The following is a 27,556-nucleotide window of genomic DNA, read 5'->3' on the forward strand; positions in this document are numbered from 1 at the left end:
ATGGGAATACAATTATAGTGTTATAGGAGAACTACCAGTACCTGCCTCCACCATCTTCTCAGGCAACACGTTCCATATATCTACCACCATCTGGGTGAAAAATCTTTCTTCGGATCTCCTTTAAACCACTTACTCCTCACCTTAATCTTGCACCCGCTGGTCTTAGACATATCTGCCATGGGGAAAATATTGTTATGATCCACCCTGTCTATGCCTTGCATAATTTTATATATCTCAAAGAGATAGTCACTCAGCCTCTTCTGCTCCAAGGAAAATAAACCCAGCCTGTCCAGTCTCTCCTCAGAACTGACATTTCATCGCAGGTAACATCCTGGTGAATATCCTTTCATTTTCACTAGTGCAATCATGACATTCCAATAGTGTGGTGACACAGTATTCCATCTGTGACCTAATCAATTTCTTATAAAGTTGTAACAAGACTTCCTTGATCCTATATTCTACAACCCAGCTAATTAAGGCAAGCATTCTGCATACCTTCTTGACCAGCCCGTCTACCTTGCTGATGTCTTCAGAGATCCATGGACTTGTACACCAAGGTCCCTTTGTTCCTCAGTACTCCTTGGGAACCTACCATACATCGTGTATATCTTTCCCCTATTAGACCTCCCAAAATGTATTATCTTGCACTTATCAAGATTAAATTCCATCTGCCAATGCTCTGCCCAATTCACCAGCTGATCAATATCAGACTGTAGCTTGAGACCATCATCCTCACTATCAACAACACACCCAATTTTTGTGTCGAATGCAAAGTTACTAATTCAAATTTTTACATTCACATCCAATTCATTAATGTGCAGAACAAACAGCAAGGGTCCCCACACCAACACCTGTGGTATACTGCAGGTGACAGGCCTCCAAAACCAAAAACAATTTTTGTCTCCTATCTACAAGCTTATTTGATTTCTATATTCACAGATATAAATGAACAGTAAGGAAAGAAGCCTCAGGAAATGCAAATCTCTCTTCTTTTTTCCTGTAAAATTTCTTGAGAACCTGATAAAGTTTCCAAATATCTGAATTTACGAATGCTTCTGCCACGTTACTTTGCGTACATGCAGCTATGCAGGATGCATCTGATAACTTTTAATTTCAATGCTCAGCACTCCCTCACTTTGTGCTGCCAGCCTCTGGGGCTTGTATTGCAGTTTGATGCTTACTGAGAGGCAGCAACTTGTCACAGTTCAGAAAACTGAGCAATCAGATGGGTAGACATGTCACTATTCAGCACTGTGCTGCAGCATGTGCCAGCAGTTTACACAGTAAACACTATGGCTTTAAGAGGTTATTTTGTCCTTTTTTCAAGAGCTTTTAGGGCAGAGGTACCCAGCAGTCCACCAGAGCCATGAGAGTAAACAGCTTGTTAAGGTCTCTGACTTTTGTTTAGAAGTTGGAATAATAGAAGTAGTCTGAATGGATGTGACCATGTTTTTCAGTTTAGTTTTTCTTTAGTATTTCAGTAGCAGCAGTTGCTGTTTGGGTCTGAAAGAAGTGAAAATTATTTTTTTCCATTCTCAGTTACAGCTAAAAGCTAGGGGGTTTCTTCCTGCTGTTGGAGTTGCACGTGAGACAATCTGTTTTCTGAATTTGCCTTTTGCTAAGGGTGTGTGTTTATGGAATATTACTATATTGGAACAGTTACTGTTTAGTAGCTAACTAATCTATTATTCTGTTAAGTTTTCCAATAGAGTTACAGCTAAGCCAATTCTTTTCATTATTCTTTCTTTTGTTGTGTTTTAGCTACAGTGAATCAATAAAATTTGTTTTGCTTCAACTCTGGTGACTTGACCAATCAAATTGGATCGAGAATGCAGCACTTTGCATTTACCTTTAAAGTACTAAAAATTTAGGGTCTATCTTCTTAAAATATTTTGAGGGGGTCTGGTCTGGTCTGGTTCATAACAACACACTGTCACTGGTTGAAGCACATGTAATGTGTGGAAGTCAGCAGGGACCAAAAGGAATACAGTCAGTCAGTCAGGGAGCCCCTGGTGCTCACCTTCCACCCTACCAACCTTCGCATAAACCAAATCATCCGCCGACATTTCCGCCACCTCCAAACAGACCCCACCACCAGGGATATATTTCCCTCCCCACCCCTTTCCGCCTTCCGCAAAGACCGTTCCCTCCGTGACTACCTGGTCAGGTCCACGCCCCCCCTACAACCCACCCTCCCATCCTGGCACTTTCCCCTGCCACCGCAGGAACTGTAAAACCTGCGCCCACACCTCCTCCCTCACCTCCATCCAAGGCCCTAAAGGAGCCTTCCACATCCATCAAAATTTTACTTGCACATCCATTAATATCATTTATTGTATCCGTTGCTCCCGATGCGGTCTCATCTACATTGGGGAGACTGGGCGCCTCCTTGCAGAGCGCTTTAGGGAACATCTCCGGGACACTCGCACCAATCAACCACACCGCCCCGTGGCCCAACATTTCAACTCCCCTCCCACTCTGCCGAGGACATGGAGGTCCTGGGCCTCCTTCACCGCCGCTCCCTCACCACCAGATGCCTGGAGGGAGAACGCCTGATCTTCCGCCTCAGAACACTTCAACCCCAGGGCATCAATGTGGACTTCAACAGTTTCCTCATTTCCCCTTCCCCCACCTCACCCTATTTCCAAACTTCCAGCTCAGCACTGTCCCCATGACTTGTCTGGACTTGTCCTATCTGCCTATCTCCTTTTCCACCTATCCACTCCACCCTCTCCTCCCTGACCTATCACCTTCATCCCCTCCCCCACTCACCTATTGTACTCTATGCTACTTTCTCCCCACCCCCACCCTCCTCTAGCTTATCTCTCCACGCTTCAGGTTCACTGCCTTTATTCCTCATGAAGGGCTTTTGCCCGAAACGTCGATTTCGCTGCTCCTTGGATGCTGCCTGAACTGCTGTGCTCTTCCAGCACCACTAATCCAGAATCTGGTTTCCAGCATCTGCAGTCATTGTTTTTACCTTGTTAGTACCACGACAGTCAGTCAAGTGGCTTGTCAAATTCCAGTCCATGGAGTTAGTCATGATCAGTCCTGTGGGTCAGGTACAAACTGTTCGAGGATTACAGCACATCAGTCAGGGTGCAATGGAGATATCAATCTGGGGAGTTGGGTATTTTATTCAAAGTGAAACAAAGTGAGGGACTGATTACAATGGAGTTGAATGGGAGAGCAGCTAGTGGTGATACATGAGCAGGACTGGCGGTGAGATGTCCCCAGGGAGTGAATGGCAAGTGCAGAAGGCAGGAAGGTTAGGTACTTTAGAATGATGAGATCAGTGAGAATCATTGGGTGGACATGCTGCATGCAATTGTGAGAGTCATTAAGGGGGAAAAACAGGAACAATCAGCCTTGATCATAATGAATGACAAAGCAGACTCCAAGGGCTAAATGATCTAATCTTGTTCCTATTTTAAATGTCTATATTCTATAGTCCAATAGCCTTAGTGAACATTGACAGAATTAAACTGCGTGGTGGCCCTGTGAATGTGAGGTAGCAAAGAGAAGGTAGCAGGACTTATCCTTGCAGTGCTCACAAGATCATTATCTTTCTCCCTGAACTGTGTTTCACCCAATACACTACACATTTATCAAGATTTCTCTCTCATCCCAGGCTGGCTTGACTTCCTTTGTCAATCAGCAAAAAAAGGAACTGCCCTCCTTTCCACCACACCACCTCCAGCTCTCAGTCAGTGAACCAAGGAGTTAGCTTGCCTTTCTGGAACATTTCCCTTGGGGATAACAGTGCAGGATCTGAGTGTGAAGCACAATTCCCAGCCTGTAAGTCTCAAGTAGTGTGAAGCTGGGGTTGATATCTGATGCAGTGGAGTTAATATCACAAACTTCTTGTAGCATTGAACATTTCAACCTATCTTTCATGATTCCAGGAGACTAAAGAGACTTACTGCATACTTAATAAGATGAAGAACAGAAGACTGTGTGCGAAAAGTTACCATGGTGAACTGGGTACCCATGAATCTCACTTGAAAAATCACTTTGCCACAAAATGGGAAAATTCAGCCCTCTGACCATAAAAGGCCTTTTATGCTTATAAAAAGGAGGCTGCATATCTTCATCAAGACAAGTTAGATACTAAACTGGAAAGTATATGAAAAACTTTTTATTTGGAAAATCTCACGTAACTTATGAAAATTTCCCAAGAGACAAGACTACATTGTAAATTTCACAGCTATCAATTAGAAAATAGACTAAAAATTCCAGACAGACCTCTGGAAAAATCACCATTAAGTATCAACAACTTCAATTTTATTTCGATTGGCATTGGAAAAATAATCATTACAACTTCATATTCAAACAAATTGGTCCACATGAAACACCAAAACCCAACTATTTGACTAGCTTTTAAAGATCACAGGACTAGTACAATAAGAGGAAAGTAAAGGTGAGATTTTAAAAAGTTTTAGATCAGAGAATATTCATTGATAATAATGGATCACATGCCTTAAAAAGGGGCACTTTTTTGATGAGATGGGAACAATTTAGTGTCATTTAATTGTTTATTAAAGAAATGATAATGCTGTCCTGAGTTACAGATGCTTACATTTAGATTTTGATGCAAATTATATAGTTACAAATACCTTTCTAAGTAGTTAAGTGGCCATAATCTAATACATACCTCACACTTATTGCTCATCACTCTCAGAATCAAACTTACAGTTGAAGTTTCATGTTTTACTCTGACAATGTGAACATAATTATGAATAAAATGACTTTAAATAAAATTTAGCATGGTTTTAAAAATCCTTGTTTTAACTTTATGCTTGTTAAATTGTTTAGAAACTATTTATTTTAAACAATACTGGACTTGATGTTCTGTTCTCTAGGGCCCCCATGTGGTTTATGTTAGACTCCACATGGGTACCTCAGAAAGCAGTCACTATCCAGGTTGTTCATTCTCGTTTGTTTTATCCTGGAGACTTGTTGGGGCGATGTTGCACAGTGTCTGAGCTTGAAGTGATTCTGGGATATGGTGGTTATGTTGATGTAATGGAGTACTCTTCCTAGAGAATGAGTTACTTTCCAATATGATATATTAGCCACATCTTTATAAAATACTGCAGATGATAGAAATCTGAAATAAAAACAAAAAATACTTGAGTGTTTCAAGCCCAATATGACTATTCTCAGAATTAGAGTTCTGAAGAATCATATCAGACTTGGAATGGGAGCTCTCTTTCTCTCTCCACAGAGGCTGAAAACCTGGTGGGTCACAATTTTATCTTGGGACAAAGTTGAACATGGGGTGGAATTGAGAGCTGGGCCAACATAAATCCCTGAGCTTAATTAATATAGTTCATGACCTAACTCAGGTCTATAGCCAACAATGAAGTAAGTGAACTAATGGCAGGTGTCATGGATCCTCAGGAATGGTCCTAGGCAGTCAGGCATAAGTCGCAGTCATAGGTGAGGTCCATGGTTTCTTTGTGGTACCTATAGGAGTATCATATTGATTTCTACATCCATGGAAAGTTAAGTCAATTGAAGCATCAGATGCAGCAATTGACAGAGTGCAACCTGGCTGTCTGGAAGGCCTGGACATTCTGAATGCCAGCTTTTGCAGAATAATAAAAATCTAACTATTAGGTTCAGTATCTTACTGGAGTGTAGTAAAATGTTAGGTTTAGATTAAGGGTTAGAGTTAATTCTTGCCTAACACAAAAATGATGATAGAGAAATGGGACATTACATTTGGATAGCTGTTCAAAATGCCCCACTACTGATTCATCACCCCTACCCCATCATAGCCCTGCATGCTGCCTTTGGTCCCAATGAACACATATTTCCCTACAAGGGGATGGGTGAGTCAGAGTTTGGTAGAACCTAAAGGGCTGCAAGACTAATGAGGAGTTGGTCATCAACATCTGGTCAGTCAGCGAATGGACATGAACAGCCTGCCTTGAGCTGGGTTTTAAGCAGCAGGGTAATACCTTATAGAAAGAGTTGGACAAGGATAAATGAGTTGCAGTTTCACAAGAGCACTCAAATGGACATTTAACCCATTACATTGCTGTTCAACTTTTCTGCACTGTGAAAGTTATTTCTTTGCTCCATTTCCTGATTTATCTATTTTGGCCTGCTGCCTGAAAACTAGCTTTCTCCCTTGTGAAGAAAGGTAAGACAGGAGCTGAATAAGATGAGCAATGGGAGCCCCGACAGTAATCAGTAACCCTTGATGAAGGGCTCCTGCCCGAAATGTTGATTTTCCTGCTCCTTGGATGCTGTCTGACCTGTTGTGCTTTTCCAGCACCACTCTAATCTTGACTCTAATCTCCAGCATCTGTAGTCCTCCCTTTCGCCCCGACAGTAATGAATGGTTAATTATGCTGAGGGCTCGTACTTCAGAAATTGTGCACCACATGGCTGCACTACTTCATTCCAAGTGAACTCTGCCTGAATTCAAGCAGCCACACTGTGCTCCTTCGCTGCCAGCTATTGCTCCTTCTCCTCCAAACAAACAGAGCACTCAGCACATTCCTCCTTCTCCTCCTACTACTAGAACCCCAGTCCTCACTGCTATGTTGCGCAAGGTGTCACCAGACCACCACCATCCTGGATACCCTGGCCAGTGCATACTAAAATATGCCCCAGATTTATCCACTCAGCTGAAGCACATCTTCAGCCTCCTGACTGCTAACTTTACCCTAACTCTGACCGTCAGCTGGTTTCAATTATACCTTTCTGAGGCATCAGCTTCTCATGGAGCGGGAGTCATCAGACACCTCTTCAGCGGGCAGTTCTTGGATCCAAGGAGCTGCTTCGGGATATGCCAATCACAGGAACACTTGACTGGTCCAGGCAGCTTGGTGGGAAATGTTCGGTGGTCGCAGACAAAGTACACATCTGTACAGCAGAAACGCCTTCTGTTGATCAAAGCTCAGGGATGGTCCAGAGCACTCTCAATCATCCCTGAACTCTCTGGCAAAATCCTGAACATGTGCGAAGTCAGTCAGCTCAGTAAAGTCCAGCATATTCTGGCTGGCTTCATTGGTTGAGGAGTGCACATAATGTCTAGCTTTTCGCAACATGTCATGGTCACTGTGAGATCCATTGGCGGACTGCTGATTGTGAAATGCTGTAACTATCATCAGCAGATTCAGGAGAAGAAATGAAGGGTATGGCTGGTGGTTCAGCAGAAAGCTGCTGCTGATGTGCTGTTTACTTTGTTCCTGATCTGAGGTCCAAGTGAAAACTGTGTAAACACTCCCACGTCAAACAGAAGTTTGACAGCTAGGAAAAGGGCAGATAAAAAAAACAAAAACAGAAATGGCTGAAAAAGCTCATCAGGTCTGGCAGCATCTGTGGAGAGAAATCACAGTACTCCACAGATGCTGCCAGGCATGTTCAGCTTTTCCAACCATTTCTGTTTTTGTTTCTGACTTCCAGCATCTTACAGTTTTTATTAAATATAATAAACTCTGAAGTAACAGAAATTATTTCGAATGAAGTGGAAATCACTTCTTGAGCAGTGAAAGACTATTCTCATAACAAGCCCTTTGAGTAAAAAACTTTCCTCTAGGCAAAGGAGCAGATGTGAAGCCTCGGTTTTCAAAGGGTTTTCTAGCCCTCGCTTGTTCAGTTCCTTCAAATCTCATCGCCATGAATTCCTGGGTGATTTTCACAATGCCCACAATCTCATGGTTAAAACTCAACTCCTGACTTAAAATGATTCTTAATGAGCATTAATTAGAAACCAATTAGTCCCTCAGTGGTTTCTCACATGTCACAGAATGGGCTCAGGTCAGTGTTGCTGTCAGCTCCCTGACACTCTAGCACAACGAGCTATTTTGCCTTCTCACTGCAAGCCTGCTTACATTTTGCACTTAAAAATCCCCTCAATATCTTTGTTTGGACACCTTCTACACTATTGTTCCAACACTTACTTTGTGGTCAGTAATTAGTAATTAAAACAATGCATTCTTTTGAAGTTTCTGTTCCCTATACTGCTCATGTGTCCCTGCAAGTCACAGTGAGTTTCCACTCTTCTCTCAGTAGGATTATTAATGTTCCATTCATTTGTATCCATTCCTGCATCAAATCAAAAGCTACTTGCTTTTGTTCCCAGAGGTTGAACATTAGATTTTGTGCTTGAAAAGAACTCCAGCACAACTTTTGGGTGGTAACAAATCAACTTACCTCAGACCATGGCAATGCTAGACAATTGTAGTGAGCTAGTCTTAAATGGGCAACATTCTGTAGACCTGCTGCATCTCGACATTGCTGCTATCAATCTGATAAATCAGTTCAAATATTTTTCAATTTGGTCCCAAGGAGTGTGCAACCAATCATGAGCACTAAATGTGACACAACTGACAGGAAATATAGCTGGTGATGTATGTTATTACAACGCTTCTACCCACATATAGTTATATCTTTGGTCATTCCTGGCAGGAAATCCTACAAATGGTTGGGCCAGCAGAATTTTTACTTCAATTTCTGAAGGTGACTCAGTCACTATCATATAGCAGGAGGGAGGGGCAAGGAAAGAACAAGCAATCTATGCATTCCTTCTATCTACCTTTAAACTGTCCTTATTACACAGGAAATCCTAGCTCCCAATCTTAGAACCATCACTTCAGCGGTGTTTTGCCAGAGTCATTACAAGCACAGTGGAATAATTAACCAGCACATTTCAATACTTAATAAGTGCACTGGCTAATCAGTAAGATTGGAATAATTACTGAGAACACTGGAATACATTTTTTTTTAATTCATTGCCTTGCCCCTTCCTCCTGTCGTGTGGTGGTGACTGAGTCAAGTTCAAAACTTAAAGTAAAAATTCTGTTGGCCCTACTATTTGCAGGATTTTCTGCCACAAATGACTGAGGACACATAACATGACTGGCTATATGTCAGTAGAAGCATTTGTTGCCTGCCCCGAATTGCCCAGAGGGCAGTTAAGAGTCAACCACATTGCTGTGGGTCTGGATTCAAAAGTAGGCCAGACCAGGTAAGGGTGACAGTTTCCTTCCCTTCAGGACTTTAGTGAATCAGCTGGGTTTTTTCTGAAAACCGATAATGGTTTCATGGTCATCATTAGACTCCTAATCCCAGATTTTCTTTTTATTATGTTTAAATTTCACCATCTGCCATGGCAGGATTTAAATCTAGACCTTCTGAACATTGACTGGATCAACAGTCCAGCAACAATACCACTACACCATAGCCTCCTCTAGAGGGAGGAGTGCATAATGAGTGCACTGAAATAACCAAATCAGTGAATTCAAATAAATAGCAAAAGCATTGCAATGGTTAATAGTTATCAATGGCTTAATCAGGAATAGCAATTCAAACCCAACAGGGACACAATGTGGGTGACAGTGTGCCAATTGTTTGTTAACTAATCCACTAATTCTTCCCTAAAATCAATGAAAATAAGAAGTGGTTAGGGGCTGTATAACAGGCAAGGTGGTCCACCAATCACTTATGTGCATCTCCAGCAAGACTGAATTTGACCTCCAATTAAGCAGATGGATGACGTTGGGATAGTATAGGGGGATGAGCTTAGAATAGTTCACAGGTCAGCACAGCATCAAGGGCCAAAGAGCCTCTACTGCACTGTATTGTTCTATGTTCTAACTGGAGTTGGGCACCAGTTCCATTCTCAAAATTCATCAAATTAGGCAGGTTCTAATTTGTTTATTCTGGAGTTAAGGGTGGACATCTACCAAATGCAGTTTCTAAAACATGCAAATACTAACCTACCTTGAAAGATCTTCTAGTTTCGATTTTGCAAATTCCAGACTTTTTCGTTCCACGTGCTCATATGGTGTGTGTGCCAAGAGTTCATGTAATGTGATTATATATCGTGGGATCTAAAATTGTTCAACAGTGAAAGACAAAGTGGGTGAGAAAACAAATATAATATCATTCTTAACAAAGTGTGTTTGGATTCTGCGATAAGCAGTCTTCACAGGCTCAGCACCAATGGTTTACAATGATAGGGAATTGTGCGTCGAATCCGGTGAACTTGATTCATACAATACATGTCTTAGAGACAGTGTTTCTGACATAGTCTGAATAACACTCATTCTGAGGCCTGCTACTACTGTTTTGAATGCCAATAGATAATAAATTTTCATTTTTAATTTTGCCTTCAGAGTTCCTCGGGCATGCTCCTGATTATAATTATTACTAATTTCAATGTGAGGAAAGTGCATTCTGCCCAGAAAAAAAAGAAAGGGATAAATTATAATTGAAAATATTTGCTAGATTCAGAGATGGATATCAAACAAAGGGCCAAACGTTGGTATCAAAATTATGGGAAAGCAAATAGTGATCTCCATTATTTCCCCAATTTCCCCAACATCTTAAGCTGAAGCAATTAGATACAGAAACCAAGAAGTCAGAGATGTTTCATTTCTCCATACTCTTTGTAAAATGGCACATCACTCACTGCTTCACTCCCCATTTCAGTGCAGCACAAAGTCAATGTACTTATACGTTTTTAGGGTCATAGAGATGTACAGCATGGGAACAGACCCTTCGGTCCAACCCGTCCATGCCAACCAGATATCCCAACCCAATCTAGTCCCACCTGCCAGCACCCAGCCTGTATCCCTCCAAATCCTTCCTATTCATATACCCATCCAAATGCCTCTTAAATGTTGCAATTGTACCAGCCTCCACCACTTCCTCTGGCAGCTCATTCCAAACACGTACCACCCTCTACGTGAAAAAGTTGCCCCTGAGGTCTCTTTTATATCTTTCCCCTCTCACCCTAAACCTATGCCCTCCAGTTCTGGACTCCCCGACCTCAGGGAAAAGACTTTGCCCATTTACCCTATCCATGCCCCTCATAATTTTGTAAACCTCTATAAGATCACCCCTCAGCCTCCGATGCTCCAGAGAAAAACAGCCCCAGCCTGTTCAGCCTCTCCCTGTCGCTCAAATCATCCAACCCTGGCAACATCATTGTAAATCTTTTCTGAACCCTTTCAAGTTTCACAACATCTTTCCGATAGGAAGGAGATCAGAATTGCACGCAATATTCCAACAGTGGCCTAACCAATGTCCTGTACAACTGCAACATGACCTATCAACCCCTGTACTCAATACTCTGACCAATAAAAGAAAGCATTCTTCATTATCGTATCTACCTGTGACTTCACTTTCAAGGAGCTATGAACCTGCACTCCAAGGTCTCTTTGTTCAGCAACACTCCCTCAGACCTTACAATTAAGTGTACAAGTCCTGCTAAGATTTGCTTTCCCAAAATGCAGCATCTCGCATTTATCTGAATTAAACTCCATCTGCCACTTCTCAGCCCATTGGCCCATCTGGTCAAGATCCTGTTGTAATCTGAGGTAACCGTCTTTGCTGTCCACTACACCTCCAATTTTGGTGCCATCTGCAAATTTACTAACTGTACCTCTTATGCTTGCATCCAAATCATTTATGAAAATGATAAAAAGTAGAGGACCCAGCACCGATCCTTGTGGCACTCCACTGGTCACAGGCCTCCAGTCTGAAAAACAACCCTGCACCACCACCCTCTGTCTTCTACCTTTGAGCCAGTTCTGTATCCAAATGGCTAGTTCTCCCTGTATTCCATGAGATCAAACCTTGCTAATCAGTCTCCCATGGGGAACCTTGTCAAACTCCTTACTGAAGTCCATATAAATCACATCTACCGCTCTGCCCTCATCAATCCTCTTTGTTACTTCTTCAAAAAACTCAATCAAGTTTGTGAGACATGATTTCCCATCTTTGATTCAAAGATGTTACAGAAAATTAGGACAAGTTAGTTTATGCTTCAGTACTCTTTGAACTGTGTGACTGATGTTAATTAATGTTAGCTGACCTCTCAGTCACCAAAATTAACCATTACAAATATGGTGTTCTTTTCATTCAAGTTTTATTCATTGGTGTTGTTTTAATAACTAATATTCTTTTCTTTGTTCTATTTCTTCCATTCTCTCAATAAGGTCATAGGGTCATACAACACGGAAGCAGTCCCGTCAGTCCATCCAGTCCACCCTGACCACGTTCCCAAACTAAACTAGTCCCACCGGCCTGCTTTTGGTCTATACCCCTCCAAACCTTTCCTATTCACGTACTTATCCAAACGACTTTTAAATGTTCTAACTGTACCTGCATCCACCATTTGCTCTGGCAGCTCATTCCACATATGAATCACTGTCTGTGTAAAAAGTTACCCTTCATATTCTTTTTAAATCTTTCTCCTCTCATCTTAGAATTATGCATCCTAATTTTGAACTCCCCCACCCTAAGGAAAAGACTGTTGTCATTCACATTATCTATGCTCATGATTTTATAAACCTCTACCTCAACCTCCTACAATCCAATGAAAATGACCCAGTCTCTTCTGTCTATCTTTATATCTCAAACCTTTCACTCCCAACAACATCCCAGCTAAATCTTTTCTGAACCCTCTCCAGTTTAATAATATCCTTCCTGTACAGGGAGATCAGATGTGCACACAATACTCCAGCAGAGATCTCACCTACGTTCTGTACAACCTCAATGTGACATTCCAATTCCTATACACTAAGGCCTGAGCAATGAAGGCAAGTGTACTAAATGCCATCTTAACCACCCTGGCTATGTAAACTTCAAAGAATTATGTACCTGAACCCTTGGGTCTCTCTGCTCTACAACACTACTCAAGGCCCTATCATTAATTGTATACATCCTGTCCTTGTTTGTAATACCAAAATGCAATACCTCACATATATCCAAATTAAACACATATCTGCTACTCCTCAGCCCATTGATCCAATTGATGAAGACCTCTTTGTAATCTTCATTGTCTACTATACCACCAATTCTAGTGTCATCTGCAAACTTACTAACCATATCTTCTATATTCTCATCCAAATTATTTATATAAATGACAAACAAAAGTGGACCAAGTACCGATCCCTATGGAACATTACTGGTCATAAGTCTCCAGTCCAAACAACAAACATCCACTATGCCCTCTGTCTCCTACCATAAGCCAATTTTGTATCCAACTGACAAGGTCACCCTGAATTCCATGTGATCTAAGTTTATTAATTAGTCTTCCACGCGTAAGCTTGTCAAAGGTTTTACGCAAGTCCAAGTAAATAACCTCTACCACACTGTGCTCATAAACCTTTTTAATTACATCCTCAAAAAACTCAATCAAGTTTGAGAGACACCACTTTCCTTGCACAAAACTATGTTGACTATCTCTAATGAATCCTTGTCTCTCCAAATGCATGTAAACCCTATCTTTCAGATTCACCTCCAACAACTAACCCACCAACGATGTCAGACCCACAGGTGTATAGTTTTCAGGCTTTTCCTTACAACCTTCCTTAAAAAATGGCACAACATTAGCCACCCTCTGGTACTTCACCCATGTTTATTGATGATACAAATACTTCTGCCAGGGGCCCTGCAGTTTTCTCTTTAGCTTCCCATAACGTACTGGGATACACTTGATCCGATCCTGAAGATTTATCTACCTTTATGTTTACTAAGACCTCCAGCACTTGCTCTTCTGTATTGTGAACTGCTTCAAAACATCAATATTTATTTCCCTGCATTCTCTAGCCACCATTTCTTTCTCAACAGTAAAAGATGACACAAAATGTTCATTTAATATCTCTCCCAGTTCCTGAGGTCAGGAAAGTCATAACACAAAGTTGACCTCGTTGAGATTTAAGGGGTCCTGCTCGCTCTCTCTCGCTCCTCATGTAGTTGTAGAATTTTTTGGTGTATCTTTAACCTTATCTACCAAGAGATTTTTCTGAGCACAATTGTCCATATCTAATATATGATACTGCTTCTAGGTTTGCTCACTGAACTGGCAGGTTTTTTTCAAATGTTTTGTCACTACACTAGATAACATCATCAGCGAGCCTCCGATGAAGTGCTAGTGTTCTGTCCCATTTTCTATTGATATCTCTTGGTCTGATGTGGTGGGAGATATCATTTCTGGTTCTTTTCTCAGAGGTTGGTAAATGAGGTCCAAATCAACGTGTTTATTGATGGTTTGAAAGAATTCCTGTGTGTGTCTCTATTTAGCCTAACCTAGTATGGATGTGTTGTCCCAGTCAAATTCTTTTTGTCTTGTCTTTTTCAACTAGCCACCAAAAGACATGACCCACTATCACTAGTTTCCCTATATACAGATGAAGAAGGACACCACTTTGACTGGGACAACATAGAATCCCTACAGTGTGGAAACAGGCCCTTGGCCCAACAACCCTTTGAAAAAGTATCCCACCCAAACCCATTCTCCTATCCTGTTACTCTACATTTACCCCTAACTAACACATCCCTGAACACTATGGGTAATTTAGCATGGCCAATTGACCTTACGTGCACATCTTTGGATAGAGAGAGGAAACCGGAGCACCCGAAGAAACCCACACAGACACGGGGAGAATGTGCAAACTCCACACAGATAGTTGCCAGAGGCTGGAAATGAACCTGGATTCCAGCAGTGCTGCCCACTGAACCACTGTGCCGCCCTAATCGCCCTAACACATCCATACTAGGACAGGGTAAACAGAGACACCCATGGGAATTCCTAAAGGCCTAGCATTCAAACCGAAACTCCATCAGTAACCACATCAATTTGTACCCCATTTACCAATCTCTGAGAAAAAGAACCGGAAGTGATATCACCCACTGGAACAGGCCAAGACACATAAATAAAAAGAGGGACAGTACGCCAGCACTTCATTGGAGGCACACTGATGATGTTACCTAGCATGATGATGAAACATCTAAAAACAAACTTGCCAGCTCAGTGAGCAAACTTACAACCTGATCCTCAGCCTCAGCTACAAATCTTATCAAAAACTGCAATATACATTTCCCCTCGCTATGCCTCCCATGGTAAAATCACTGGGATGAAAACTGAATGTATTCTAGAATGGACAAGAGATCTGAATATTGCCAGAGCACCACCAAGTTGTGAAGGTGAAAATAGCCCTTACTGTTTATGATGATTTGCATAAAACGCTTGATATTTTCATACTGGATTTCTTCCTATACTTTTAAGAAAAATGACAAAACCCATTTGTTACTCCTTGCAACATAGTGGTGAAAGGAATTTGATACCAATGTGCTAAGTACACAGAGTAATTTTAAGGCTAAAGATGGCACATTTGGAAGTTAGGTTTCCAGAGTAGAAATGCTCTAACAATAAATTAACCAATGGAAGCAAAAGACAATGTAGAGTCTTCACTTACTGACTTGGAAAAGGTCATATTGTAATGAGAAACGAAAACAGCTGCTGGAAAAGCTCAGTAGCTCTACCAGTATCTGTGGAGAGAAATCAGAATTAACATTTTGGGCCAGGTGACCCTTCCTCAGAACAGTTCTCTCTCCACAGAAGCTGCCAGACCTGCTGAGTTTTTCCAGCAATTTCTGTTTTTGTTTCTGATTTACAGCATCTGCAGTTCTTTCAGTTTTTATTTCATATTGTAATGAGGTTCACCATCATCATAATCACAGGAATCCCTCAGTCAAAAGACTTGCTTATCATTGAGTGGTCAAATATATAGTTATGCAGCAAAAATAACAAAGTATTGGACATCGTGGAGCCTCTGCAATCCAGAGGTCTACACCCTTCACCCTACACCTTACATGGCTATGTACGTGCAACTGATTGGTTCATCTGCTGAGCTGAATTTTACCTGGAACATGGGATACGTAAGAAAGGTCTCCAGCATCCGCCCCTCACACGCTGAGTTTGATTCATATTGTTTCAGCAGCTTGTCGAAATCCCTGTTTTGCTTACAGTTTGCTAATACCTGCAGACTGTACTGGTGGTTCCTGACAAACTCTTGATAAATATTCAGCATTGGTAGTAAAATGTCAAATAAGTCAGCTGGAAGAGGAAACAAAGATATTAAATATTATCACGGCTGCGGTTTTGCAAACTTGTAACAGCAGCTGCAGGAACAACATTATTTGGTATCCATAGAAACAGTATGATCTGCACATCTTAATATCTTCAACTCTGTAGCACTTAGACAGTACTTACTTGTATTCTGAGGATTCATCGTTTATTTGAAATGCTTTGTTGAGATTTGATTTCCTAAGTTGTTCTGTTTTCAATTAAACTACAATCTGCCGTCATTTTGTTCTTCCAAGGAGCCTCACAGATTTTTTTTGCTAGAAAGGAAATGGATTGCCGTGCCTGATTAACACCACAGCTTCTAATCAGCAACCAGGATGTTATAATTCCCGTCAAAAAAAAATGCTGTGACTGTGTAAAACTTTAACTCTCAACTATCTGGATACATCAAAGTTTATTTGGCAGGTCTTCGAAGGGAATCCAGTAATCTTGTCCTGATAAAGTAACTCTTTTAGTCAAAATTTCTTTCTTCCCCTCATGAAACTATATCCACATGGTCATTCTTCAATGATCTGCTATTTGATCCTGAGTTCGGGGATATGGGTATCACTGTTCACAGAATCACAGAAGGAGGCCATTCTGAACATTGTGCCTCTTCCAGATTTATCTAGTTTGGTTCGATTATATTGTACCAACCTCCTGCATTCCCAATAACCCAACACACCGTTACTATCGAAAAAAAAATCCAGTGGCTTCTTGAACTGGCCTCAACGACATTTCCAAACAGTGTCTCCACCTTCTAACAAATTGCTATGTGAAACAAGTTCTTTTTCTCTCTCACACCAGCCTTACTTCAATTGTACCTTATTTTAAGTGTATGCCCTTCTTGTTCATTAAGTTTACAAGCAGAAACAGCTTCTCCCCATCTACTCTGTGTAGCTTGCTCATAATTTTTGGAAACCTAAATCAGACCTCCTCTCAGCCTTCTTTAGTCCAGGGAGAACAGTCCCAACCTCTTCAATCTATCTTCATAGCTGAAGATTCTCTGGTAAATCTCTCTGTGCTCTTTCCAATGAATTCGTATCTTTCCTATAATGTGTTGTACACACCTGTATACAGTAGAGTCTATACAGTCTGCACTTAACAGATCGAAAACATTGTTTTGCTATCATTTATCTTGGTTTCTCCATTCTCCTACCATTGTAACTTCTCATTTTAAAGTTTCAGCACCCCATTCTCTCAACTCCAATCCTGACACTGCTGGCAAACTTACTGAAGAAGAACAGGACAGTGATAGCCTTTTGGTAGATGAACTCCTGCTTGACTTGGACGAATTACAAACTCCTCATTGGCTGCTCCTATACCTCTAATGATCACAGCCCCACCACCTAATTTACCCATTACTTCCTAGTCTGCACTATCTACAAGATGCACTGCAGAAATTCGCCAAAGATCCTGAGACAGCACCTTCCAAATTCACAACCACTTCCATCTAGAAGGACAAGGATAGCAGACATATGAGAAACTCCACCACCACGTACAAGTTCCCCTCCAAGCCATTCACCATTCTGGCTTGGAAATACATCACCGGTGCTTCACTGTCGTTGGGTTGAAATCCTGGAATTTCTTCCCTAATGGCATTGTATATCAACTCACAGCAGGTAGACTGCAGCGGTTCAAGAAGGCAGCCCACCACCACCTTCTCAAAGGCAACCATGGATAGGCAACAAGTCCTGGCCAACCAGCAGCACCCACATCCCATGAATGAGTAAAAGAAAAACATCAGGAGCAGCCTAAAATGATACCTGACAAAACACTTTTGTTTTGCACTGCCTAGCCTCCAATAACATCTTTCCTCATCCCATCCCTGAGGAGTCTGATCCCAACCCAACCAATGGCCCCAGGTTTCCCAGAGTCCAAGGTTCATTGTTTCGTTCCATTGCAGAGTTCTGGAGTTGTTGGGCCTGCTGCAGCAGATGGGCAAATCTGATAGGCTGGCAGCTCTCCAGGTTAGGACCTCCTGTCCATCAGGGAGTGAAAGTCCCACCTTCTGCTTATTCGGACCACCCCTCTGCAGTGGCCTTTCTTTTTAAATCCACTGGTTTACAATCACATTTTGTAATGGGGTGGTGCAGAATGGGGCTGGGCAGGGGCGATGCAAGCAATGTGTCAACACCACCAACCCAGATATAATTCAGGGCCATTGGGTATAGTTCAGTGTTTTGCAGCCAATGATTATCATTCCACTAAAATATTTAGGTAGAAAATTACAACACAGCAGGAAATTTGGGCATTTCATTTGTTTTTTTTTTACAAGAGCTCTTTTTAAGAGTGAACCTGAAGTAGTACATTGTCAATAGTAATCAGTGTGGGGTCATGGCTACTTGACAGAATTGGTAGGTAACATGTAAACTTGACCTTCTGTTCAAGTGTATAAAGCACATCACAAGTATGTCAATACAGTTATTATAGCGTATTTGAACATTCACTAATACCTTTGTTGCGCATCATAATCTCTGCAGCATATGTATCAAAATCTAACACTCTTCTGTTGAATGATGTCAGTGTTAGCCCAAAGGAAATGGCACCAGTGAGTGGCTGAGAGCCAAACCTACAAAAACTAACATTTTACTTGGATATGTGCTCCTTTATAATGTTGGGAAACCTAGGTGAACAGTCAAGGCCCACACTACGAGCCACCACCAAGTCTGAAGACAGTAGCACAGAGGTGCAATAATGACTTTGTGTTTGAATAGGAGAGAGGGAAAAGTGAGCTGATTCATGGTTTTCCACAAGGAAGACTGTGGGGAAAGCGGTGTCTAGAACAGAGGTGGAAATTTAAGAGTATTCATTTAAAACAAAACTATCAATAAACTTAAAAAAGGAAATAATTGCAATAGGGAAAACCAAAGAGAGAGTTCAGAACGTAAAAACCTTTTGGAGACATCAGAAAGAGGGTACTCTAGCAAATGATAACCTAAAAAGGCTTGGCACACCCAGCAATCACACAAGGACAGAAACCAATCAGTGATTACTGTCACTGACATCTTCACAGTTTGTGCAGTCACTGAAAGGTGTCTTACAGATGCCAGGCATTTGATGGATAGATACAGCCCCCACCATGGAAGCTAGAAATACTAGTTAACATTTATTGGCTTAAAGAGGTATCAGGTCCCCTCTCAGCCTGTCCCCTCCCATGCCTCAGCTGTGGTAAATGGATGGCCCCAGTCACTCTGTGTCAAATGTCACATGAATGTATATAATCACATGAAATCCTCCTCTCAGTTTCAAGGTTGCTTACTTTGTTTGAAAAAAACATGGAATAGAACATTTCCTCAGATCTCTACTCTCCAGACAGACACCCACAAACATAATTCCACTTCGGTCCTACTCTTTTCAACACTGATCCCAAATTGAAACCCTTTGGTTTCTGGTGTTTGTGCTACCTGATGAGACCCAAATATATCTCTGTTAATATAACAGACTGAATGCATGTTTAAGAGCTCCCAATCTAGTTAACCCCTACCCTCTGACCTCGTACATTAATGACTGTGTAGGAAGGAGCAAACAACCTGGCACAGAAAAGCATCTAGAAAACTATATCCCACAGCAAGAACCTATCATACCATGTCACGATCCACTGCCATAGTTATAGCTGAAGAACTTTCCCTCCATAAAGAATAGTGGATCAGACAAACTAAGGCAGGTCACAGACTATATATTGTTAATATATTACAGCAGCCATTCTCCAAACTTGAGAGAATATCAAGAGCACCATCCATCCAGACAAGTACATTGAAAAATCAGACATGCACTATAACAAAACTTAAATGTTTAGAAACTTTAATACAGGCTTGACCTTAAATTGTCAGGTGAAATCTTTAAAAAATATATGATACCAGCAGGAGCAGGCCATTCAGCCATTTAAGCCAGTGTGAGTCATGTTTCTGAGCTGCTGGGAAATTACTTTTCATAACTCGAGTAAACTCACAGGTTTTGCACAATGGTTAGAAATGCAGTTTACTCAGTGAAGCTAAAACCCCAAAAGTTAAATAGAAAGCACCTTGTTTTCTAATAGGGAACCAGAACATGTGTACAGATATATCTGCCCTGCACCAGAGCTGGCTGAGATTTTCTGTTTGTCAATTATTCTGTTTGTAGTTTCTTCTTATGCTTGTTATCTGCTGTGTAATCCAGAACATTTATCTTTCTCTGGTTTTAGACAGGTGATGGATTGTAAATAAATAATCCAATCCACTGTTGAGGAAAAATCTATATTAGACAACACTTTTCCCTGATGCAAAGTTGACTTAGGAAATACATATTGTGACTGACAGTGTGATTGATGCTTGATAATTGTGATGGCAGAGTTTCATCTTTAACATCTGAATATTGCCTGAGTTGAGGATAAAACAGAAAACCTGGCAGGCTGGATCACATAGACCCAAAGGGAGAAAGGAATAAATTTAACCTTTAATAAATGATCCAACAAGGTTGATGTTAGTTATCGTTATGTTGTTACCTCCCAGTGGTGATACCAATTTAATTCTCACAAATTTTAGTAAATTCCATTAATTTTAAGGAGCTGACAAACAAATCGCAGCTTGTGCTCAAGTAAATGCAACAGCACTTAGCAGCAGATTCTTTTCCTTCCAACTCAACAGTTCATTTAAAAATTTGGTCTGTCGTAATGAATGCAGTTTATTTTTCCCACTTTCGACCATGACCAGTTCTTACCTAACACCAATGTAGGCCAGTTGGCTATCCGTGCTTTCAATCCTTGGTAAAATATCTCATGAAGGAACATGATTGTTTCGCTGAAAGGAAATATTTCAGAAACATAGAATTATTAATCTGATTAGCTAGATCAGAAGAACAGAAAACTGTCAATAATAAGTCTACTGTGCAGCTTAGTGTTAACACTCTCATCCAGGTCAAAGAATTGTGGTTTCAGGCACAGCAGCCACATCAGAGGTCTGAGCAAATAAATCATCCTGGCACTCCAATGTCACATGGTCCACCCTGGCACTCCAGTGCAATATAGAGGGAGTACTGCTGGTCGTGCTATCCCGAACATATCATGTTAAATTGAGGCCGTATCTGCTCTCTTCAGTGGGCACATTTCAAAGCAAAGGAGTTCCGATCAACATTTCTTTGTCAAACAATATATCTAAACAGCAATCTGCTACCAGCTTAATATCTCATTGTTGTTTTCAGGTCTTTTTTCTGCATAAATTGCTTGCTACATTTCCCCACATGGTAATAATTCTGAGACTTTGAAATACTCCCTGGGCTATGAAGTATTTTGGGAAATTACACTATCATATTTTCCTTTGGTCACAAACAGAACATTGGACAGAATACCGGAAACCCAATGACAGGAGCATGTTTTATCCAATTGAACAAGATTGGAGGAGCTTATAGTCTCAAGAAGAAATTATATATAAGTCAGTGCCTGAGTATAATCAAATATATAGATACCACAACTGAATCGGAGTTGCCTGCTATTAGTACATGTTTAAATTTTCAGCAAAAATCATTAGACACCAAAATATAGTTAGAATCCTGGCTGGTAGCTTTTCTCCTCCCTACTGACCGTTAAGTCAGTAGGAACCAGGAACTGATCTTGTAACCTTCCTAGTCTGCAAGGCTCCATCCCATACCGAATGGTGTACATTCCAACACAGTCCTTGGCCCACTGTGTTTGTGCAGGTCCAGAAGGAAAGAAAGAATTGCATTCGTTTTAATACCATCGTTCATCACCAAGTCCATGCCATTACAGTTTAGGAGCTGCAGGCATGGGGTGCCTTGAAGATACAAGGGGGTATGGAGGAAGCATGATGGTGCAGGACAAGGGTTTAGGGGCTGGACGAATGAGTTTGGGAGTTGGCTGTTGTCCTTAACAACTGAGATAAGCCACAGATCAGTTTGTTTCCACAGTCAAACTGCATTGTGGCTCCTGAACTGAACATTGTACGCTATTCTGTACGATAAAAAAGAAAATCTGAATAAAGCCATACATGTGTCAGTTATGTGATACAAAACCACAAAAAGAGACCAAATCACCATTTCACAGGCATCAGAAAAAAATCTGGGCCACTAAACATGAAGAACAAATGGATTGAATCGCAGGCTCAATGTGATGGACTTGACGCAGCTGCATAACAATCAGAACTAGGAACTCAATAATCTCCCAGGGCCAAAACGTTTCCACACCACATTTTTAATGAAGTACTGTGGGCGGCACAGTGGTTAGCACTGCTGCCTCACAGCGCCAGAGACCCGGGTTCAATTCCAGCCTCAGGCTGTGTGGAGCTTGCACATTCTCCCCATGTCTGCGTGGGTTTCCTCCAGGTGTTCCAGTTTCCTCCCACAATCCAAAAATGTGCAGGTTAGGTGAATTGGCCATGCTAAATTGCCTGTAGTGTTAGGTGAAGGGGTAAATGTAGGGGAATGGGTCTGGGTGGGTTGTGCTTTGGCGTGTCAGTGTGGACTTGTTGCGCCGAAGGGCCTGTTTCCACACTGTAAGTAATCTAATCTAATCTACATGAGAACTTCACTAATGCAGTAAATATAACCTTCCAATGTTTTTGTAACTCAGGATCTATTCCTTTAGGTTGACATACAGCACGTAAAACGCCTCAATTTAAGAATGATGAGGAGAGAAGACAAATTTAGGAAAGTCTGCAATTGAGGATAGAGTAACCAAACCCCTTAAAAATATTCATCTGATTACAGAGTCAGCATTGATTCGTAAGGTAAGATTCTTCGGGGCTTATGCCCGAAACGTCGATTCTCCTGTTCCTTGGATGCTGCCTGACCTGCTGCGCTTTTCCAGCAACACATTTTCAGCTCTGATCTCCAGCATCTGCTGTCCTCACTTTCTCCATGGGTCATATCTGACAAACATGTTTGAATTATTTTGAAAATGTGACTAATGTAGTGAAAAGGAACATTTCTGGAGATATTTGATACATTCCCCAAATTTTATATATTCCTCCATTGTTAAATAAACAGGAAGCTCATGGAATTGATGGAAAATGATTGCGCTGATTAGGGATTAGGCCAAGTGACAGGGAATAAATAGTCTGGATAATAGACAAGTTCTTTAATAGGCAAGATGTTACTAATAGGGTCCCATAGGGATCTTCAGTACTATCACTATTGGAAAGAGTCTGCTTTTAGCTCTTCTCTCCCAGTCTTTGATTATTTTTTTAAATTCACATTGTCCCATAATTTCCTTTATTCTAATGACAAAATGATTCTTCAGGTTTCCTTTAATTCTATTTACACTTCTCATCCTAATGAAACTCTTGTTGTACCCTCTTGAAAGCCTTAAAATATTTTCTGGAATGTGAATCCCAATGCCTATCCTCAAGCTTAGTAAGGTGCAATTTGGACTCATCATTAGTTCTGGATGTTTAGATGTTACTCTTGCTTCAGTGGTAGCTTATTAGCCTCTAAGTCAGAAGATTTTGTGTTGAAAATCCACTCCTGAAATTTCAGTTCCTAACACTTAAGCAAGACTTTATCTTATTAACAGCCCTGCAAGGAAGCCTGTGGGAAAACAGAGCTTTTACTTTATATTGATACTGCATCCTTGACTGGTGCTCTGCAAACACAACATCTTATTTTTGTTGCTGCAAACATTAACTGTGGAAACTACTAAATTTTGTAACTGACACTTTTACTTTTCTTTCAACATCACTCCTAACCAGTCGGCAAACGTTGGACATGGATTTTCTGAAAGTCTACGGATAAATACATAAGAGCTGCTGTTTTTATATAAATTTGTGTCAAGTCTTAAGGAAATATTTATTGCAAAAATTATTCAACAATATTAAATATATCTGTGATGACATGAATCTTTTGCTAAATACCTGTTGAGAAAAATGCTGCTGACATCATCATGATTGATTGGTGGCTTCTTTGAGCTGGCAGCCATCCGTAGGGGTCTCAGGAAGCAGTTCACCAGGATATACAACTGCTGGACATACTCCGACTCTGCCTCCACCATGTTAAAGACAATTTGGTTTCTTTTCCTCATACTCTCTGCATGTGGCGAGCAAATATAGTCTTGTACAATTGTCTTCCATTTCCGTCGACAGAGCCAGCCCCTCATGAAACTTTGTACCTGTGGGTATGAATGAGAAGGAAACAAAAATAAAGTTAGCTGTAGAAATGTTAATGAACTCACACCTACACAGAATAATTCTGCAGCAAAGACCAGCTTTATTTCACAGACTTACGAAATCTATTTTGCAGCTTCTTTGACTGGTAGCCTGCAATGCTACAAACATAACACCATCCTATTTCTGTTGCTGCAAACATTAACTGTGGAAGCTGCTTCATCTTGTAATTGACACTTACTGATAACTTTTCTTTCAACATCATTCCTAACCAGTCAGGATATTTTGGGCACAGATTTTCTAAACGTCTGCAGATTTAAAATAAAATATACTTATTATATTTATTTCAGTGAGAAAACATGAGCCTAAGAAGAGCACTATTAATAAATTAATACTTTGTGTTTTTAGCATTTTATTTTTCGTTCTGTGGCTCACGACGCAATGAAATATTTCAAAAAGTATCAACAGAAATTTCTTGTTATTCTCCTAATTGATCCAAAAATAAATGTTAGCACAGAGGAACTCAACTTTTTTTTTTTACATTCATTAGATGGATTTGGGTTTCACTGGCTTCTCCAGCATTTTTTTTCACATCCCTGGGCGGTACAGTGGTTAGCACTGCTGCCTCACAGCGTCAGAGACCCGGGTTCAATTCCTGCCTCAGGCAACGGTCTGTGTGGAGTTTGCACATTCTCCCCATGTCTGCGTGGGTTTCCTCCAGGTACTCCGGTTTCCTCCCACAGTCCAAAAATGTGCAGATTAGGTGAATTGGCCATGCTAAATTGCCCATTGTGTTAGGTAAAAGGGTAAATGTAGGGGAATGGGTCTGGGTGGGTTGCCCTTCGGCGGGTCGGTGTGGACTTGTTGGGCCAGAGGGCCTGTTTCCACATTGTAAGTAATCTAATTACCCTTCAGAAGATATTCAGCGGCCTTCTTGACTTGCTGTAGTCCATTTTGTTCGTGGACACCCAATATGCTGATGGGAGGGAGTTACAGCATTTTGACCCAAGGACAGAGAGTGAACAGCAATATATTTCCAAGTCAGCATGATCTGTGACTTGAAGAAAAACTTCAAGGTAGTGATTTATTTGCTGCCCTTGTCTTTTTAGATGCTAATGGTCATGGGTTTGGAAGGTACTGTTGAAGGAACCTTGATGAATTTCACTTGTTCATCAGGATGGAATGCATTACTGCCGCTGAGTATCAGTGATGGATGTTTGCTCCTGTGATGCCAATCAATCAGGCTGCTTTGTCCAGGATGGTGTCAAGCTGGAGCTGCACTCATCCAGGTAACTGAGGGGTATTCCACCTAGCTGTTGACTTGTGCCTTTTACAAGGTGGGCAGGCTCTGGGGAATCAGGAGGTGAGTTACTTGCTGCAGGATTCCTAGCCTCTCACTTCCACTTGGTGTCATTGTAGTCATATGGCTAGTCAAGTTTGGTTTCTGGACTATAGTAACTTCCAGGATGTAATGCTACTGGTGGTAATGCTATTGAATGTCATAGAATAATTATTGGTAATCTGCTAGATGTTTGCTTGTTTATGCTTGACCTGATGAGAGTTCATAGGGTCTGGAGTCAATGTTGAGGGTTCACAAGCCAACTCCGTCCTGACTGTATACAGCTGTGCAGCCCAACTTTGTTGGGTCTTTCTTGCTAGTGGCACCAAACATATGTAAGAATGGTGATGTTGTTCTGTGGGACAGATTGTCTGCAAGGTTTGATTCTGTGAATATGATTATGTCAGGCTGGTGCTTTATTAGTCTGAGAGATTGCTGTCCCAATGTTGGCACTAGCCCCAGATATTAACAAGTAGTACTTTACAGGGTCAACAGAGCTGAATTTACCATTTTCCATTCCATAGCCTAGATCAATGCCAGGTGTTCTATCCAGTGTCACTCCTTTGACACTAATGTAAGTGAAACAAAACACACAATTTCAGGCAGCCTCTATAAAACAAAAAGTATTTTTATCAAGATGGAGCCGAACATGTTTCTCTAGTTCTGAAATCATCAACTGGTGCTTGCCTACCACATTTTTCAGGTAATACAGATGTGGTATCTCCCTTTGAAGATGGTAGAAGGTTCAGAGATACCACTGCATACCTACATTTCAAAATATCCCCAATTTCAAGCACTTGCAGACAAATCATCAACTTACAGTAACTAACAATGAGTATCCAAAATGCAACTTCTCAAACGAAACAGATGCACATTCCGTAAACAATCCAAATATTCTAGCTAGGGAGTTTCATGCACACTATACTCGCATAGTGTAGTTCTTGAAGTGGTTGAGCATTCTTGTCATAATAATATCACTAACATTGCTTCATGCATCAAAATGTCAACCTCAGTGAAATATTTAAGCTATAGGAGGGATCCATAATAGAAAGCAGTGTCTTCTATATATAACTCATAAGGCTCTTGTGGGATCTTGTGCCTACCTCTTTGCTAGGTATGTTGAGTTGCTCCAGTTTACAAAAGTTAAAAAGTTCGATTGGCTACATTGCATTTAGAGTTGTTTGACCGTCTTGACATTGTTTTCTGCTGTGTCGTCGGACTACAAGTACTAAGGTGATAGTATTATATGTCTAAACCTTCAGCTCTTTTCAAAGATGGAATATTCTGTACATCCTTCATCATTACTAAGATATCTGGAGTCCTAAACCTTGCAAAAATCTTTTGGAATTCTTTCAGAACACTGCCTATGGCAACAGAAATGCGACCAGCTAGGTTGATAAAGTTATTGTAATAGTCACACACAATAAGCACAATACAGCTATGTAACTCACAAAGATCAGTCTCATCCTTCAAGCAAGGCCCAGTCACAATCAACTTTGTGCTGGATTAATGGTTTCTCACCTGGATGGCTCTGATTAGTCAATAGATATTGTGCTTACAATGTTTGTTGAAGCCCGGTTGATGAATTGGACCAATAAAGGCTATTGTGGATTCCATGGATTCAACTACTTTTGCCAATGTGTATGAAGTGAGTTACTGACATTAATTTCTTACATAAGACAGCGAGCACCATGTGTTGCTGTCCTTTGAATCTCAAATGCCCTTGGACAGTTAGTCTGTCTTGAAAAACAAAATAGGGTGTAAATATTCAGGTACCTCAGACTTGTTTTAAGGACCGCCTTGCTGAATAGTAATACACTGTTGCTTCTGATTAGCCTCATTCATTTCAAGTTTGGTTACTGTTGCCACAGCACAAACCTCCAACTGGAGGTAATTCTTGGTCAGTTTCAGATGTAAAATTGCAAGAGTTAATATCTGAAGGCAAATCTGCTCAGTGTACCTGCTGGGATCACTTCTTTTTGCTTAGGATTATACTTTCAGACAATAGTTTTAGAGTTTTAACAGCATTCTTTGAAGTCTTTTGGTGCAATTTTAACACTTGGGGTTCATTGATTCTAAAGGATTATGATCTTCATTATATTTTGGCTATTGATTAAAATTTCAAATTTAGTTTGACATAATCGTTAAAAAGTCTATCTCTGCTGCTGCTTATGTCCTTGAGCCATACATAATAGATTGTTCATTCTGCAGCAGGACTGCTCGAGATACAAATGGAGATGTATTGTATTG

At 40.9% G+C, this 27,556-nt stretch overlaps 1 protein-coding gene across 4 annotated transcripts in view; it reads right to left on the bottom strand.

Annotated features, from left to right (window-relative positions):
* LOC122559051 (ras-specific guanine nucleotide-releasing factor 2) overlaps positions 1–27,556 on the bottom strand; it is a 244,258-nt gene that overhangs the window by 134,416 nt on the left and 82,286 nt on the right. For all 4 annotated transcript variants that reach the window (XM_087999794.1, XM_043708239.2, XM_043708251.2 and 1 more), the window contains 4 exons: positions 23,719–23,972; positions 20,576–20,655; positions 15,675–15,868; positions 9,742–9,851 (listed from right to left, as the gene is read on the bottom strand). In XM_087999794.1, the coding sequence (XP_087855920.1) occupies positions 9,742–9,851; positions 15,675–15,868; positions 20,576–20,655; positions 23,719–23,972 (638 nt within the window). The remainder of the gene's footprint in view (positions 1–9,741; positions 9,852–15,674; positions 15,869–20,575; positions 20,656–23,718; positions 23,973–27,556) is intronic.

This window comes from Chiloscyllium plagiosum, unplaced genomic scaffold, assembly GCF_037043375.1.
Source record: "Chiloscyllium plagiosum isolate Xiang-an unplaced genomic scaffold, Cpla_swu_hap1 HiC_scaffold_2, whole genome shotgun sequence".
NCBI classification, from domain to species: domain Eukaryota; kingdom Metazoa; phylum Chordata; class Chondrichthyes; order Orectolobiformes; family Hemiscylliidae; genus Chiloscyllium; species Chiloscyllium plagiosum.